The sequence below is a fragment of the Bufo bufo genome, chromosome 3, assembly GCF_905171765.1.
Source record: "Bufo bufo chromosome 3, aBufBuf1.1, whole genome shotgun sequence".
Classification (NCBI taxonomy): domain Eukaryota; kingdom Metazoa; phylum Chordata; class Amphibia; order Anura; family Bufonidae; genus Bufo; species Bufo bufo.
Window position 1 is genome coordinate 130,010,309 of NC_053391.1, and position 17,429 is coordinate 130,027,737.

The following is a 17,429-nucleotide window of genomic DNA, read 5'->3' on the forward strand; positions in this document are numbered from 1 at the left end:
CCGATGAAGAATTTCTCCAACTTCGATTAACAAAAAGGGAGAGAATTACATAAGAAAGAAAAATCGCAAAATTTGTAAATTTATATTTATGTCCTGTAGAAGGTGGAGGTTCTGAAATGGTCTGGTTCTAGAAGAGACGATCAGTTTAACCCTTTATGCAATTTAGATAATCGAATTTTATGGGGATAATTATTTTTATTGATAAAATATTATTATTATTATTACCATGTAAAATTACATTGTAATTTTTTTTTGTCGTAAAGTCATTTAAATCTGGTTTCAGATAAATCTTAACTAATAAAGTAAAAAATGTACAATGTAGTCCAGGGGTCTGCTCCAAGCTGATGTTCTGTAGGATCACGAAGATCCCTCTAATAATAGTCGTGTAATATATAATAATACATAATAATAATAATAATAGTAGGGGCCGTGTGTCCAGTGTAGTGCTGCTGGAGGTCTTTCCTCTTCCTTATCAGATGAGTGCAGACAGCGGGGATGACAGCAGGTACTCCCAGCGCTGGCAGGTGACAACATGGGGATATTCTACACCAGGGAGTTGTCAGAAACTCATAATAACAATAGCCAATATATATATATATATAACATATGCATTCATCTATAAGAAGTGGAAGTGCCTGGAAGGGTAGAAATAAAAATAATAATAATAAAAAATACAAATATATATATATATATATATATATATATATATTCACACACAAATTGACATATACACACATATTCACTTATGAGGTGGGGGTGACTGGATGGCTAGGCAGTAGGTAGATATATATATATATATATATATATATATACACACACACACATATTCACTGATGAGGTGGGGGTGACTGTATGGCTAGGCAGTATATAGTTGTGTGTGTATATATATATATATATATATAAATAAATATATACTCACACACATGTTTACTGAGGAGGTGGGGTGGCTGGACAGTAGGCAGTATATAGGTGTATATATATATAAATATATACTCACACACATGTTCACTGAGGAGGTGGGGTGGCTGGACAGTAGGCAGTATATAGGTATATATATATACTCACACACATATTCACTGATGAGGTGGGGGTGACTGTATGGCTAGGCAGTATATAGTTGTGTATATATATATATCTATACTCACACACATGTTCACTGATGAGGTGGGGGTGGCTGGACAGTAGGCAGTATATAGGTGTATATATATATATATATACTCACACACATGTTCACTGATGAGGTGGGGGTGGCTGGACAGTAGGCAGTATATAGGTGTATATATATATATATATATACTCACACACATATTCACTGAGGAGGTGGGGGTGGCTGGACAGTAGGCAGTACACACAGAGATCTGTTGTCTGGGAGGAGGGGGACACCTGTCAGACTGCAGGAAGGTTCGGAGATGTAAAGCTGCTGGGGCCAGATCTGGCCTGATGATGTCACTGTATTCATGGAGCCACCCCCAGCCCCACATGTGCGGGGGATAAAAGCTGTATGTATAGGAGATCAGGTGGGACAAGCACAGGACACCATGATGAGGAGGAAAGCCTGGGTAGCTCCGCACTTACTTTCTGCCAGTGACAGCAGAGTCTCTGTCATCCTGCACGCTGCCGCCGCTCAGCAAGGTACTACTTACTCCGCAGCAGCACTGCTCCGTACACATCTACACTTACTCCGCAGCAGCACTGCTCCGTACACATTTATTCAGCGGCTCATTAGCTTTTGCCCATCACACATAAGCCTTGGAAGCCCTGTCCATTCACATGTAAGAGCTTACCAGTTACTCCTCAGCCCCACTGCCTCACACTAGAGCAGCAGCACACTGGAGGATAAGGCTAGTGGCAAGGCATACGATATATATACATATTTTTTATTTTTATTTTGCTAGTTAGTTTTGTGACTACTGTAGAGTGATTTGTGACAAATGACACATTGGCCAGCAGGGAAGGGCTGTGCTGTGGGCCCTTGGCTTGGCACAAGATCCCTGTAGGTGACTCTACAAGACCTTTAGCAGATAATTCTAGAGAAGAGAGTTTCTATGTGAATAATGACACCAGCTGCTAGTGGACCCTGTAAAGTATTAATAATAATAATAATAATAATAATCACAGAGGCTATATGTGAGAGAGCTATAATTGAGATATATATATATATATATATATATATATATTTATTATTTTATTATTATTTCAATTTTGTTTTGTGGAACTGCAAGTGAAAACTTGAAGAGTGATGATGTTCTATCATTTGTACTAGAGGTGATCCACAGAACTATGACTAAGGCCAGGCTCCCATGTCAGTGCTTAGTATTTTGCATCAGTATTTGTAGGAGTGGGTCTAAAACACAGAGGAGATCCACTTCTTTCCATTATACTTTTTCTCTGTAGTTTCCACTCCTGGTTTTGGCTTACAAATACTGAGCAAAATACTGAACTTGTGAAAGTAGCATTACTTGGCCATAGTGCAGCAAGCTAATGATGATTGTCCCCAGTGCCCATCCTAAGTAGATTGCTTGATTTTCCTTTTCCTGAATCGTTTCTCTTTCTTTGAAATCGTAAGCATTTAATATTCAGGGACTGATGATGATGTGTCTTTGTTTCTGAAGGTGGACAACTGAACACGATGCTGGATGCCATGGAGGTACCAAGTCATTCGAGACAACTTCTCCTGCAGCTGAACAGCCAGAGGACTAAAGGCTTCCTGTGTGATGTGATCATTGTGGTACAGAACGCCCTGTTCAGGGCACATAAGAACATTTTAGCTGCTAGCAGTGTCTACTTGAAATCACTGGTTGTCCACGATAACTTGATCAATCTGGATCACGAGATGGTCAGCCCCAGCATCTTCAGATTAATCCTAGACTTCATATACACAGGGAGACTGGGAGATGGTGAGCCAACTAGTGAGCAGCTCTTTGGGGCAGTGCTGGCAGCTGCCAGCTACCTCCAGATCGCTGACCTGGTATCTCTATGCAAGAAGAAGCTGAAGAGAAATGGAAAATACTGCCATGTAAGGACAGCAGGTTACCCAGGATATGGGAGCCTTGGAAGGGGGCTGAGAGCCACCACCCCTGTCATTCAATCATGTTTCAATTCAACTCCAAGACCAGTAGACATCCCACCTGGAGAACCAGTAAACCCTATTAACACACACTGTGGAGAGCTCTATGCCTCTGTATCTCAGGGGAATCAGCTGCACCAGCATGGGCTCTGCCCGCCAGAAAGGCATTGCTCTCCTTTGTGTGGACTAGATCTTTCCAAGAAAAGCCCAAGCCGACCTTCTAATCAGCTCCACTCAGATACCACTGAAAGCAGAGAGCCCTCCATACCAATCAGACCGGACAGTCCCCCAGTTAGTGCCAGTATTCTGACCAACAGCAGCTCTTATAAAGACCAAAACCATAGTTACCCAAAGCTGGACAACAACAGCACCCCAACAGCCCCACACTCTGAGCTCTTTAGAAACAGTGTGTCCAACAGCCACCTTAGGACTGAGAGTCGAGATCTGATGTTTGACTGGATGAAGCCTGAGCCGATTGGAAATTATGTAGATGAAAGTGACAGAGAGAAAGACTTGGACAGAGAGGAGAAAGGGGAGAGTTCCCCTTTATCTCAACAACCTAGATACCCCAGCATTGAGAGTAATGAGCCAGATGATGATAAGAGTACCAGTGAGGAGACTGGCAGCAGTGGGGACCCTTCTCCATCTTCCAATCTTGAGAGGTACCATTGTAACCACCTGTATGATCCAGAGAGCTATGGAGACAACCTGTATGTCTGCATTCCTTGTGGGAAAGGATTCCCCAGCAGTGAGCAACTCAATGCCCATGTGGAAGCACACAATGAAGAGGAGCTGTACCACAAAGATATGGATCCACCAATGCCATTTCTAGATAAGACAAGCCAAAGTTTGGGGGACATCATCAGGCCCTACCGGTGCTCTTCCTGTGAGAAGTCCTACAAGGACCCTGCCACCTTGAGACAGCATGAAAAGACTCACTGGCTCACTCGTCCTTACCCATGTAGCATTTGTGGTAAGAAGTTCACCCAGAGAGGAACCATGACCCGTCACATGAGAAGTCACCTGGGGCTCAAGCCATTTGCCTGTGACGCTTGTGGGATGCGTTTCACACGACAATATCGCCTGACAGAGCACATGAGGATTCATTCTGGGGAAAAACCCTATGAATGTCAAGTATGTGGGGGAAAGTTTGCTCAGCAGAGAAACCTCATTAGCCACATGAAAATGCACACCACTGGACCAGATGGAAAGCCCAAGTTGGACTTTTCTGACAGTGTCTATGCCATGGCCAAATTCACTGCAGATCACCTAGGCCTTAAACAAGAGAAAGCAGCTGAAATCCTGTCCCAGACCTCACACTTTCTCAATGATCCCAAAACTATAGAGAGCTTCTACCCTTTGGCCAAATTCACAGCAGAACAGTTTGGACTAACCCAGGAAAAAGCTGCCGAGGTCTTAACCCAAAGTCAGCACCTGGTCGGTGATAGTCGAATCATTGAAAGGTTCTCTTCTCCATAACCCCTTTCACTTCTGGATCTAGAAATCAAACGTGCTCCAGAATAAGAAGAAAAAACAAAAAAGAACAATTGTGCCAAAAAGGACAATACAGACATTTTTCCTAGAGCTCACCTTGCAATGTCCATTACTTGGTTGCAGATTCTGGGCTTCCAAACCGTCATTGCCAAAGACTAAAGTGGCAGCTTGAACCTGTGAATCAGTGAGTGGCCAAGAAGAGTTGCCACCTTGGGGAAGCACTTTCAGAGGGACTTGTGCAAAGGCTCTGGTGCACTATTCCAGAAGAATAAGAAAAGGAACTTCCTCTACAATGTAGACAACCTTTCCTCTGCCCAAGGTAGTGGTGAGAGTTGCTGCTTATTGTCCTAATGAATGGTGGACATTTATATAGAAGTCTTTTTGTATTTTTTTGTATTGTAAGGACAATCAGATGCAGAAATCAGTATTTCCCAAATGTATAGTAGCTATGCAATAGTAAATGCCCTGTAAAGATGTGAAAAGGCTTTCCCAGGTTCACTTGGCAGGCTACTAGCAATGAATAGTAACATCAGGGCATTGTGCCTATAAGAAGTCCTTGGGATGTACTAGTGACAATGAACTGGGGATGACTAGAACAAGATGTGCTTCATCTGCAATGCATGTGTTGGTAGAAGACCCTGACGCTGACTTCCTAGCAATTCCAGAGTATCCACAGGTCTCCTCTTATTTTTCCATTTCTGAAGAACAGGCATGACTCAGTAGTCTGCCTGTTGTGCAATCTCAACGCCTTCATTAAGCCACAGCAATGCATTCCAGATCATAAACAACGATCCCCACTTTACGGTCATTAGAAGTCAGGAGACAAGTAGTTAATGTCTGCCAAGAAACATGGGAGCACTTTGATATCCTGTGACAAGGGATGTGGCATTTCATGATAGACCATAGACATCATGGAAGATTATGGTGGCTACACGATGAACACCGTAGAGATGGGTGTTCACTGCCAGGTTGGGGCACTGTGAATTGCCTCAGAAGCCACTCAGATGTCGTGTGTGGGTGTTCAGTTCCTAGAAATGATACCTCCCTTCCCAGTTATTATTTCCCAACTCTTCTTCGCCCCCACATTTTTGGGGAACCAAAGCAGCAATGCTCTGGGTCTGTGTGATTTGGAGATACTGATTTGTGCTGTCTGCATAGTGTATTATATTATTATTTTTGTATTACAATGAGGTCTCTTGGAGACTATTGTGCCTTAACCAATATACCACTCGATGCCCAATTTGTTGTATGAGCAGCAGTCCTCCAGTCGAGCAGGAGTTAACTGCTGCTACAGCGCTTTACAGCAATAAGCTCAGGTTTCCAGAATCAGGATCTGAGCATCTATGCTTTATTACATGTGCAATCCCCCATTACCTCCATGACCCTAACCCCCACACCAAAGACATTATTACATTGGAGCAGTGTCAAAACCAAATCAATCCCAACCCTCTTGGTACAGTGCCTTATGCTGAAACCAAAGCCTGCTCAGAGCCAACACAATAACCACTAATGGGAGGGGGCAAGGACTGTTTATGTGTAAGTTAATGTGCTGACTGTAGATAAGCAATCATTCAATATATTATATTATGTGCCAACTGTGAAGATGTGGGTACCTGCATATGTCTATAATAACCTGAGGTCCACAACCCATGGCATTACACAGACGTACTCCCACAGCTGCTGAGCTGACATGGGTTGCCTGCCTCTGGTGTCTTACTCTCACAGGTCACCGTGTGAATCCTACCAGGATTATATTTTGTATTATACGGTCAGTCACTGTGTCACACAAAAAAAATATGATAAATGTTATACTGGTGATGAGCAGAGATCACATCAAGAGATCACAACCTGAAATAAACATATGCATAATACCATGCTGTGTCAGATATGCTTATCTCTAGAACTATTCCTTCAAACCTATGCAATATCTAAAAGTCACCTCCAGTAGATACCTCAGACTTTAACCTGTTCTCAAAGTGGTTAACATTAAGAGAAAGTTCATCAGGTTCTGCTCCTGCCCAACCGGTGACCAGCGCTGGAACATGTAAACCATTATACCTTCCCTAGAATGTACTCCAGCTGGAAAATGATTGGGGAAAGCAGGAGCAGATCAATCTTGAACACATACTAGTGCATGTATTTTCTGAGGACCTTCGTGGACTTCTTGTACTTATCTAACTTATTTTATCAAGATGCCTTATTTGAGGAAACAAATTAAACAGACTGTGCTTCGTAGTAGTATTGTCATCATTTCCTATGGGAGTCCACCGCTACTGCAGAAAAATGAAACGTTCGTTTATGATGAGTTTAGCGCCTTTTGTACCATGTGTAGTTTTGGCAAAGCTTTCCGTGTGTCCTTGACAGTCTTTTTAATTGACACGAAACGTCACTGTTATTTATTACAGAAAAATACAGAGGTAGTAGAGTTAACACACATGCTTTATGAGACGTGTTATCTAAACTAAATGCGTTAAGTAAACGCCTTCAATTGCTTTTGTTTCAAGATAACGCGATGAGTTTGTGTGTTACCGTATGTAGACATTTATTTTAGACACATTCCTGGCATCGGCTTTTTCTCATAAAACATAGCCTTATTATGAAAATATTTTAATTATTATTATTAGTATTATTATTAAAGTGCCATTTATTCCATGGAACTGTACATATGAAGAGGGGTGTGCATACATAATACAGACAATTGCAATGAGCATGAACAAGACGAGTTACAAATTGCTATAGAAGGAGAGAAGACACTGCCCGCGAGGGCTTACAATCTTCTAGTGAGATGAGAACATTGTATAACATTTGTTTCCAGATCTCTCTTCAATAGAATTGCAACATGTCATAAGAAGTGGCCAAATTTAGCCCAAATTACCTTGTACCTGCCCCAGGAGACACTGAGAGGTGTTCATCTGCAGCAATGTATAGAGAGCCGACTATGATGTGCAGCAGGAGCCTCTGGATTGTTTATCATCATTTTCTAAATGATCCAGCCCATAATGGGAGACAGTTATCTACCAGGCTGGTGTCCTCCAGAGCAAGCAGTATTAATGGCTATTCAAATGCAATTTAAAATGTAATTATTTCATTTTCCCTCATTTGCACAAATACCACCTCGTCTGATGACATGAATTGAGCTTGTGTTATAAATCGTAAATGCTGTATCTGCAGTTTTTCTTACTTGTGGTTTAGCCTACACATGTAACCTCCACAATGCACTATGTCATGTAGGGCAGACACGTCTCAGAAGAGTCAGGTCTAATGTAGAGGAATGGCTTCAGTCTGCTGTCAATAAGTGCACCCACAATATATAGTAGAATGGCACTCTACATGGTAAGATGGGTACAGCAGTCTTACTAAAGAGCCTAAAGATATCAGAGCTTCAGCTGTATAGAGCACTGGTGAGACCAGATCTGGAATACTGTGAGACCTACAAAAAGATGTAGATAAAATGGAACGGGCGCAGAGAGGGGCTACATAAATGGTGGAGGGTCTTAAGCATAAAACATCAGGAGAGTCTTAAAGAACGTAATCTGTATAGCTTTGAGGAAAGAAAGGAAAGGGGGACATGATCAAAACTTTTAAATATGTGAAAGGCATAAATAGGGTTTAGGAGGGAAGTGTTCTCAATAAGAAGCTAAACACAAGAACAAGGGGCACAATCTGAAATGAGCTGGGGAGCAATGTCAGGAAATATTATTTTACTGAAAGAGTTGAAGCTTGGAACAAACATCCAGCAGACATGGCAAGGAAATCTACAGAAAGTGAATTGAAACCTGCCTGAGAAAAATCTGTCTATCCTAGGATAAAAAAGAATAATAATAATATAAAGGGAGACTAGATGGACCAGGTGGTCTTTTTCTGCCGCCACTCTTCTATGTTTCTATGGGTAGGTCTTCCCTCTAGCGTCTTACAGGACATACGACATGAGATGAATACAATAGGTAGAGGCTCTTGTTTAAAGAACTTGCAATCTACCAACTCTGGCAATATATTATACTTAAAGGCTACATTCCTATTAAATCAATAGTAATAAGAGAAGCATAATACAAGGGACCAGTAGAATGTCAGCCCAGCTGATATTATTTGAATCTTGTGACCAACAATTCCAGGTATATAAAAGTTTGATTTAAAGATACAGAGGGCATTTATTAACCTAATTATGCTACCACAGTGGCATTAAAAAGTTGCAAATTATGGCACACGCCATACTTGTGTCATAATTTGTGACTTTTTGAGCTTCTTGTCACTTTCCTAAAGTGACTAGACAAGGGGTAGGGTTTAGCAGGGTAGGTGGGGCATACCACACCCACTGCCATAAGTTATAGCTCAAGTCTATGCCAGATTTGAATTTCTGGTTCTTGAAGTGACAAAAATCCACCTATATTTTTAAGAGGCATATGCTTTTTAATAAAATAATAAAATAGGTGCATCGTAGTCCAGCGCACACAGGCTTTCAGGATTTATATATATAATTTGTTTTTGATGGGAAGTAAGATATTGGAGCTCCGTCCAAGAAAAAAAAAGTCTCTGATCTGTAGAAGACATGTTATGAAATTAATACCTGTTTAGATATAAAATGTAGGTGCACTTTTAAAATCACAAACATAAGGGGATAATATTAACTTGCAGCAGGACACCACAGTATGAGTTTTTCTTAAAGGGGTTATGCCATGATTATATATATATATGACAATCTATAGCAAGGCTAGCACCAGCCCTGGACCTCACATGGATCCAGAGATCTCCTTATTCATTGCTTTAATTGTTCTGCTAGATTTATTTCAGGCTGGCAGCTCAAGGGGCATGTCCTTTCTGCTGTAGCTCTTTCCCTGTAACCAGTGGCGTCACTACAGGGGGCAATTGCCCCCCCCCAGGTTATTCCTTGCCCACCCCCGGGTGCTCCACCGCTGATTCCGCTTTAAAACCAATGCCGTCTTTAACGCGCGGCAGCTGCCCCGGGCCCAGTTGCTCCTGGCTGCCTCTTGAGCCCCGCTGGCCGGCAAATACTAATGAAGCGCTTCCATTTTGGAAGCGCTTATTAGTACTGGAGGACCAGGAAGCGGTGTACTTACCGCTTCCTGGTCCTCGGCTGTGCAGGGCAGCGCACAGCGTGAGGCGCTTTGTGACGTCATGCTATGCGCGCCAGTTCAGAGCGCACAGCCGAAAGCCAACATCAGGAGGAAGAAAATCGCGGGTGGTGAGGAGCGGCGGCATCCAGAAGCAGGAGAGGTAAGTGTTTTTTTATATTATAAAAAAATGAGGCTGCTGGGGGCATAATGGGGGTTAATGAGAGGCCTAATGGGGGCTAATGATGCATATGGGGCTAATGAGGCATATGGGGGTAATGAGAGGCATAATGGGGGCTAATGAGGCATAAGGGCTGATAATGGGGGCTAATGAGGCACAAGGGCTGATATGGGGGCTAATGAGAGGCATAATGGGGGCTAATGAGGCATAAGGGCTGATATGGGGGGCTAATGAGGCATAAGGGCTGATATGGGGGTGATGAGAGGCATGGGGGCTGATATGGGGGTGATGAGAGGCATAATAGGGGATAATGAGAAGTATGGGGGTGATGAGAGGCATAATGGGGGCTAATGAGAGTCATAATAACAGTGTCATCCACAGATCCCCCATAACAGTGTTTCATCCACAGATCCCCCATAACAGTGTTTCATCCACAGATCCCCCATAACAGAAAGGAGGGGAAAGAATCAACGGAAGCAAGCAGTCAACTGAATAGCTTATCTTGTAAGTAAATTGTTTTATTATAAATGTATCCCTGCATACTGCAATACTCTTCTATTTTGTAATCTTATTTATATATACTTATTTCGTTTTTTTTTCAGTAGTATGATTAAGTGGTGAAAATTATTAGTGCCCCCCCCCCCCATTTTTGACTGTGGTATCTTATGTGCCCCCCTTATATATTGTTCCTAGAGTCGCCACTGCCTATAACTGCCACAGCTTCTAACAGAAGATATGGCTGGTGGCAGTTGAACAATTAAACTAAACCTGTGTGACCACCTCAGTGGAGCGGACAGATAAATGAGGAAAAGAACAAACAGCAGGTGGCGCTATACAGATACATGTTATTCAATAACTCCATGGCTATACCACATTTTTAATTACACACAATTACAAAAGTATTCAGATCCAGGTACTGGTTTGAAAATGTATAATATTTTTTTGTGGCACAACCCCTTTAAGTCAATAATCACTAGTGATCATTTTGTATAACAGATCATGGTAATATAGGCATGACACATGACATATTTACCTAAAGGTGAAGATATTCTACCCTTTTTTTCTTTTGATCTTTTAATACTTAAATGTAGCATTTTGAGGTTCCATTACTGTTTATTTTACACCAGAGAAAACACAAACTTAAAAACTGAACTTTCTCTGAATTCCAATTTCAGGTCAGAGAAAGGTTGAGTGTGCGGGGCATGTGTTTTTATCAGCCTATGGAACTATGTGTTAACCTACAAATGGGGTTAAGATAGATCCTCAAAAAGGACAGAAGTGAATATAAAGAATGTCTACGAAAATTGTAAGATTAAATCTGTCACCTTCAAAATCTGTTTTAAATAAGCATACTGGTAGGGTCAGTACTCTGAAACATAAGCTTTTTTAAAAAAATGAAAATCCAGTCCCCAAATTCAGAGAAATGCTTTTTATTATTATGGTAATAAGGTTTTAGGTGCATTGTAGACGGGGCCATGCCTCTCAGTGCATCCCACTCTTCTTTGATTTATAGGGTTAGACTCTAAAATCCAGCGCTTGCGCCGGCATTTACATAGTACTGGTGCAGAACAGTCCTCAGTCCTTACCTTTGTAGACATTTGATCTTAGAGTGCCTTAACATGTAAAGATATATTAGACCAATATTAATCTAATGGTCTTTTTACACATGACGGTTATTCATGCTATTATCCGGAATGAACCAGATGATCCTGATAATTGCCTGATTTTCTGTGGAGATGAAGCTGCATTTACATGCAATCGCTCGTCCCCCTATAGAATCATTATTTCTGGGCAGCAGATGGATCACTGTTTAAACTGGACGATCTGCTGGCCAGAATTAAGTTTGAGTGCAAAGATACGGTCGTTCGTTCGTCTGGTGATTGCTCCCACTTTTAAGGTTCTTTTTCACACAAAGATGATCTGTCAGATAATCAGGGACGAGCGTTTGTATAAATGCTTGTTCTAGATAATTTGCCTGTGTTTAAGGTGCTGGCGATCACCCAACGAACGAGCAAACGCAATGGTACTTTATTCAGGTCAATTATGGGGAACAAGCTTTTCTACAAATTCTCATCCTTGATAATTGACCCAATGATCCGTCTGTGTAAAAGGACCTTAAAAAACAGGTGTGTGTAAATAGCATGTTGATCTGATCTGTTTTATCTGCCAGCAAACTTAGCTGATGCTTAAAAATGTGTCTGCCAGTCACACATTAAAGGGGCTGTCTCACTACAGTAAGTGGCATTCATCATGTAGAGAAAGTTAATACAAGGCACTTACTAATGTATTGTGATTATCCATATTGCTTCCTTTGCTGGCTGGATTCATTTTTCAATCACATTATGCACTGCTCGTTTCCATGGTTACAATCACCCAGCAATCAATCATTGGTGGCCGTGCTTGCACAATATAAGAAAAAGCGTCAGCCTCTCTGGTGGCCGGGACCATGGGAAAGCACATAGGCTGCTGCTTTTTCCTATAGTGTGCTAGTATGACCACCACTGATAGAATGCAGGGTGGTCTGTAACCATGGAAACGAGCAGTGTATAATGTGATGGAAAAATGAATCCAGCCAGCAAAGGAGGCAATATGGACAATAACAATACATTAGTAAGTGGCTTGTATTAACTTTCTCTGCATGATAAATGCCACTTACTGAAGTGAGACCACCCCTTTAACAGCATCTGAAAGACAACTCCATTATAGGGAATAGGAAGGTTTTATTTTAGGAAGATCATAAGGGTACGACCACACGGTGTTGCTGCGGTTGGGTACCACGTGGATGTTCAGGCCACAGCAGGTTCTAATTAAACTAATGAGGACCTCACTGGTTAGCCCGTCTTCATTGTTAATCACTGCGCAGTATTGCGGCGATGCCAGTAACAATGCGGACCAACTAAAATTGTTGGGAATGGTCTAAATTTCCTATTATTGTAGTGATAATGGTGATTGTCACTAGAAAATATTTTAAGCAGTTCAAATACATTTTCTGAAAGATGAGACAGATTTCCATCAGATGGACCGTCCATTCTCACACAACTGCTACAACCAATCACAATATACTGGCTTGTGTAATGGAGCCTTCTTATCTAGTCGTAGTGAGAACGTGGAGCTGAGAGCGGCTGCTCAGTGTCACCTCTCCCCACCATGTGTCAGGCAGGACTGAGGGAGGAAGAGCAGCGGGCCAAAACTTGGCATCAGCAGGACGTCCTGCATTGTGTGTGACAAACAATGGAAACAGAATCTTTGAAAAAGAGCAGATTCTACCAAAGTGAGGATGTTCAGCTGGAGTCACAGAGAGGGATGGGGACGTGCAGGCAGCGCTGGTACTTCCCATCCCATGGAGAAGGAGGGGGCTCAGGGTCTACAGGAAGACACAGAAAATGAGATTTAACCAACACTATGCCAGATATGTGATTTACCAAGCACTGCCCTCCAGAATTCTTGCTTCAAAAAGTCACAAAATAGGTCTTTGCCAACTTGTGGACTTATTTATGTCAAAATTTAGCATTTTGCATTTTAACACCATTCAGTACAAGCGCTGGGGGCTCTTCACGATCTGAAGAATTCTTTGAAATTTTAGGGTTATGCGACTTTATTTAAAAAATAAAATCAATAACCCCAATAAAAATGCTATGAAATAAAAGAATACAATAGTTTCTTAACAACACTACTTAACCCTCCTATCATCCGCCCCGTGGTCCCATGTTTTTGCTTACAAGCATTGAACATGTTACCACTGCAGACCATTAGTGGCTTCAACAGTCTAGAGCCATACTACTGCTATCACGACTTGGCAATGGGAGCCATGATGTTATGTATGGCACATGGTGGTCACTTGTATTCAAAGACCAGGGGGGGGGGGCCGCCGAAGGATTGCCGAGCTGCATCATTAAGGATTGAAGAGGTGAGTAGTGTTTTTTTTTTTCTTTTTATGATTATCAAAAAATTCTACAAATCAGTTTTTTATTAAAACATGATAAATAAATAAATAAATACATGAATAAACAAATAAACAACCCGGTATTGTGCCCTGTAGTATTTATCGGCTCTGCTCCTCACCAGGATTTGTGACCTCATTCTTCACTTTTTCACTATATAGTCATCCGTGTGGAATGTTGTCAGCGCTGGGATTTTGTATATACAGTAGTTCTAGTATAGCCGATAAGAAGAATTGTGATTAAGGCCGGGTTCACACAGGGTGTTTGTGTGGCATTTGGTGCCATAGTAGGCACATAAGAAATTGCACCAGCTTTATGTTACGTATAAAACCATGGGAGATTATACATTTCCATCCACACATGCTTGCAATGCACTGGGCATTTCTGAGCCCCTGCTGCATTACTTTTCAGGCTCTGTTGCTGACGGTTTGTGCTGATATTATTCCCTATTAAGTTCAGTTGGAAAAAAAATGTAAATCACAGCCTTGTGTCAACCTGAGCTACCATGTAATGGGAGCACTGGACATCCCTTGTGGAGGTGCCAATAAGGGTTAAACCGCTCATTATCCCCCTGGATGTTTGCCGTTTAGGGTTAGATAAATACAGTGGGGGTATGGATCTCATATCACATGGAGGGAAATAGTCCTCACAAGCTCAATTAGGTCATCATTCACACTGTAGATGGAGGTTGAAGGAGTTCAGGTAGGAAGTAAATAAATTCCTTGTGGTTTCCTTACAGTGTCCAGAATAAGATTTCTTTATTTTTCTTTTCTTCTAACAAAACTCCTGTGTGTGGGATAGAAAAGGTTATGGCCACAGGATGCCGCACCCCAAAAATAGTAAGTGGGAACTCATTTAAATTATAAAATACCCCCCCCCCCCTCCTTACTTAGTGTTGGTAGGAATTCGCACCTGGAGCGCATCCAAGTCTTCCCAGGAAATGGACTACAGAATAGAACCCATGAGTTGGCCCTCTACACCCACCCACCCCTCCCACCCATTGCCGGAGCCGATTCAAGAATTTCTAATGTTGACTTGAAATCCATGTAAATAAAGCCATATATGTCACCAAACACAAATACCAGCTGCTTCCACTCCCAGTCACGGGGATTGCACAGCCCACCCTCAGAACCAGCCTGCACGCCTCTCCAGCACTGATGGGGTTAAACCAGAAAGTAAGACCTAATTAACACATGAGGTGCAAGCCGCAAAGGTCGTGCGATTGGCGCTGTGTACCAGGATTAGGCCAGTGGTGACCCCTAACACTGGAGGTTCTCACTTCTGCGCTACTCATCAGCGCCTCTAGTGGTGGTGAGTGGTACCCCAAGGGGGAAAAAAAAAATGCAGGGAGGTAATGTGCAGGTGTAGACCATTTCTGGGGCTCTGAGGATGCCCGCATTGCTCCTATGTGAGAGCTCTTGAAGCAATCACAGGGCTCACATTTCACAGCTAATTGCAGTCACAGATTGCCAGGTGCAGACCAGTTTTATGGCTTCAGGGAACTGTGCACTGGTTGTGGGGGGAGGCATCCAGCAGGAATACTAAAAAAAAGGCGTTCAGTCTCACCTCCTGTGTCCAGACCTGTAGAGGAGAAACTGAGCAGACACATAATACACTTTCTAATTCCATGTTGGTTGAGACACATGCAATATGCTGGGACTTCTGCAAAGAATCGCATGTTAACCCTGCACTGGAAAACCTCGAACCATACAGGCAGAGATAGTGTGCTACAAACAGCATCCAGGTTCTGTCGATTCACGACTTGTCCTAGGAGGAAACACTTGAGGTTTCCAGGATTTGTCAATTCCAAATATCAATTTTATTCCATTCCTAAAAATAGTCATAATAATCCAGGAAGACGCATTTCAGATAAAGCATATTGTGGTTATAGGTTTGGCCTAACGTTACTAAAGTGATTGGCCGCTCTGAATAATACAAGGATGGGAGGATGGGGATCTGTTAGGTCCATAGGCCCTAAAATAAGGCATGCATAAAACTGGTGCCAAGGGTTATCAGATTTCTGCTGTGACCTTTTAATCTGTGATAAATGATGGAAAAGGGAATTCTTACTGGAGAAAGTTTTGTCATTTTGTCTCCTGTGGTTTACATGTATGATGCCTATTGTCTTGCTGATGTCTCGAGCTCATAGGTTGCAGATGCTAATAATAAATTTACATCTATAACCAGGTTCACTGCTTTGGGTTATGTGACCAAGATGTTAAAATGCCCTAAGGGTACTTTCACACTAGCGTTTTTCTTTTCCGGCGTTGAGTTCCGTCCTAGGGGCTCAAATCCGGAAAAGAACTGATCAGTTTTATCCCCATGCATTCTGAAAGGAGAGTCAGTCCTTCAGGATGCATCAGGATGTCTTCAGTTCAGTCTTTTTGACTGATCAGGCTTTTCAGAAAAACGTAGCATGCAGTATTTTTACCTCCGGCCAAAAAGCCTGAACACTTTGACTGAACGCCGGATCAGGCCTTTTTCCCATTGACTTGCATTAACGCCGGATCTGGCACTGTGTGTTCAGTCAAAACGGATCAGGCTTTTGCATGTTAAACCCGAAAAATGTGAAAAAAAAGTTAAAGTCCATAAATGGCGGATCCGTTTTTTCCAATGCATTTTTTCATTGTGATCAAAATCCTGATCAGGATTCAAATGTAATCCGTTTTCACACGTTTTTCCGGATCCGGCGGGCAGTTCCGGTGTCGGAATTGAACGCCGGATTAAAACAACGCTAGTGTGAAAGTAGCCTAAGAAAACACATGCAATGCCCACCAGCAGGCGTTAAAGGGGTTATGCGGTGCGTTATTATTGATGACCTATCCCCAGGACGGGTCATTAACATGGGCGTCATTACCAGACTAGCAGGCATAGCATATCCACTCAAACATAAGATGTAGTAAGGGTACTTTCACACTTGTGGCAGAGGATTCCGGCAGGCAGTTCCGTCGCCGGCAATCCGGATGCAAATGGATGCCATTTGTCAGACTCTGATTCGTCTGACAAATGCATTGAAATACCGGATCCGTCTCCCCGGTGTCATCCGGAAAAATGGATCAGATATATATATTCTTTGCATCTTTAAAGGTCTGCGCATGCGCAGACCGTAAATCCGGATCCGGAACATTTGGAAATGAATGCCGGATCCGGCATTCCGGCAAGTGTTCAGGATTTTTGTCCGGAGAGAAAACTGCAGCATGCTGCGGTATTTTCTCCGGCCAAAAAACGTAAGAGGGACTGAACTGATGCATCCTGAACGGATTGCTCTCCATTCAGAATGCATTAGGATAAAACTGATCAGTTCTTTTCCGGTATTGAGCCCCTAAGACGGAACTCAATACCGGAAAAGAAAACCGCTAGTGTGAAAGTACCCTTAGAGGGGAAATGTATATGAGGTATGCCAATATGGAAAATTTAATATGACTCCATTCTAAATTTCATTATGGAGCCTCATGGTTATGTCTGCTGTTTGCATTTTTGTGTGCCATTCATTTTTGCATTTTTTTGTGTGCTATGACATCATATGAGAATTATACTTACCGTACATGTGAGATCACTGTTTGCATAATTGCCGTGTTGTAGATTATTCCTGTACTGTGACATCATTGTCTTGTTTCCTTAGTGTGACATCACTGTGTATTAGACCAATATTGTGACGGAACGTGTGCACTATCCCT

General features: G+C 42.2%; 1 protein-coding gene across 3 annotated transcripts in view; it reads left to right on the forward strand.

The window, feature by feature from the left end:
- HIC1 (HIC ZBTB transcriptional repressor 1) overlaps nt 1–6,793 on the forward strand; it is a 9,518-nt gene extending 2,725 nt beyond the window's left edge. For 2 of the 3 annotated variants that reach the window (XM_040423569.1, XM_040423568.1), the window contains exon 2: nt 2,613–6,793. In XM_040423569.1, coding sequence (XP_040279503.1) covers nt 2,613–4,546 — 1,934 coding nt within the window. In that variant the 3' untranslated portion in view covers nt 4,547–6,793. Of the gene's footprint in view, nt 1–1,495; nt 1,633–2,612 lie in introns of those variants that run through there. The other variant, XM_040423567.1, reaches the window with a different exon arrangement.
- Nucleotides 6,794–17,429: the final 10,636 nt, after the last annotated feature.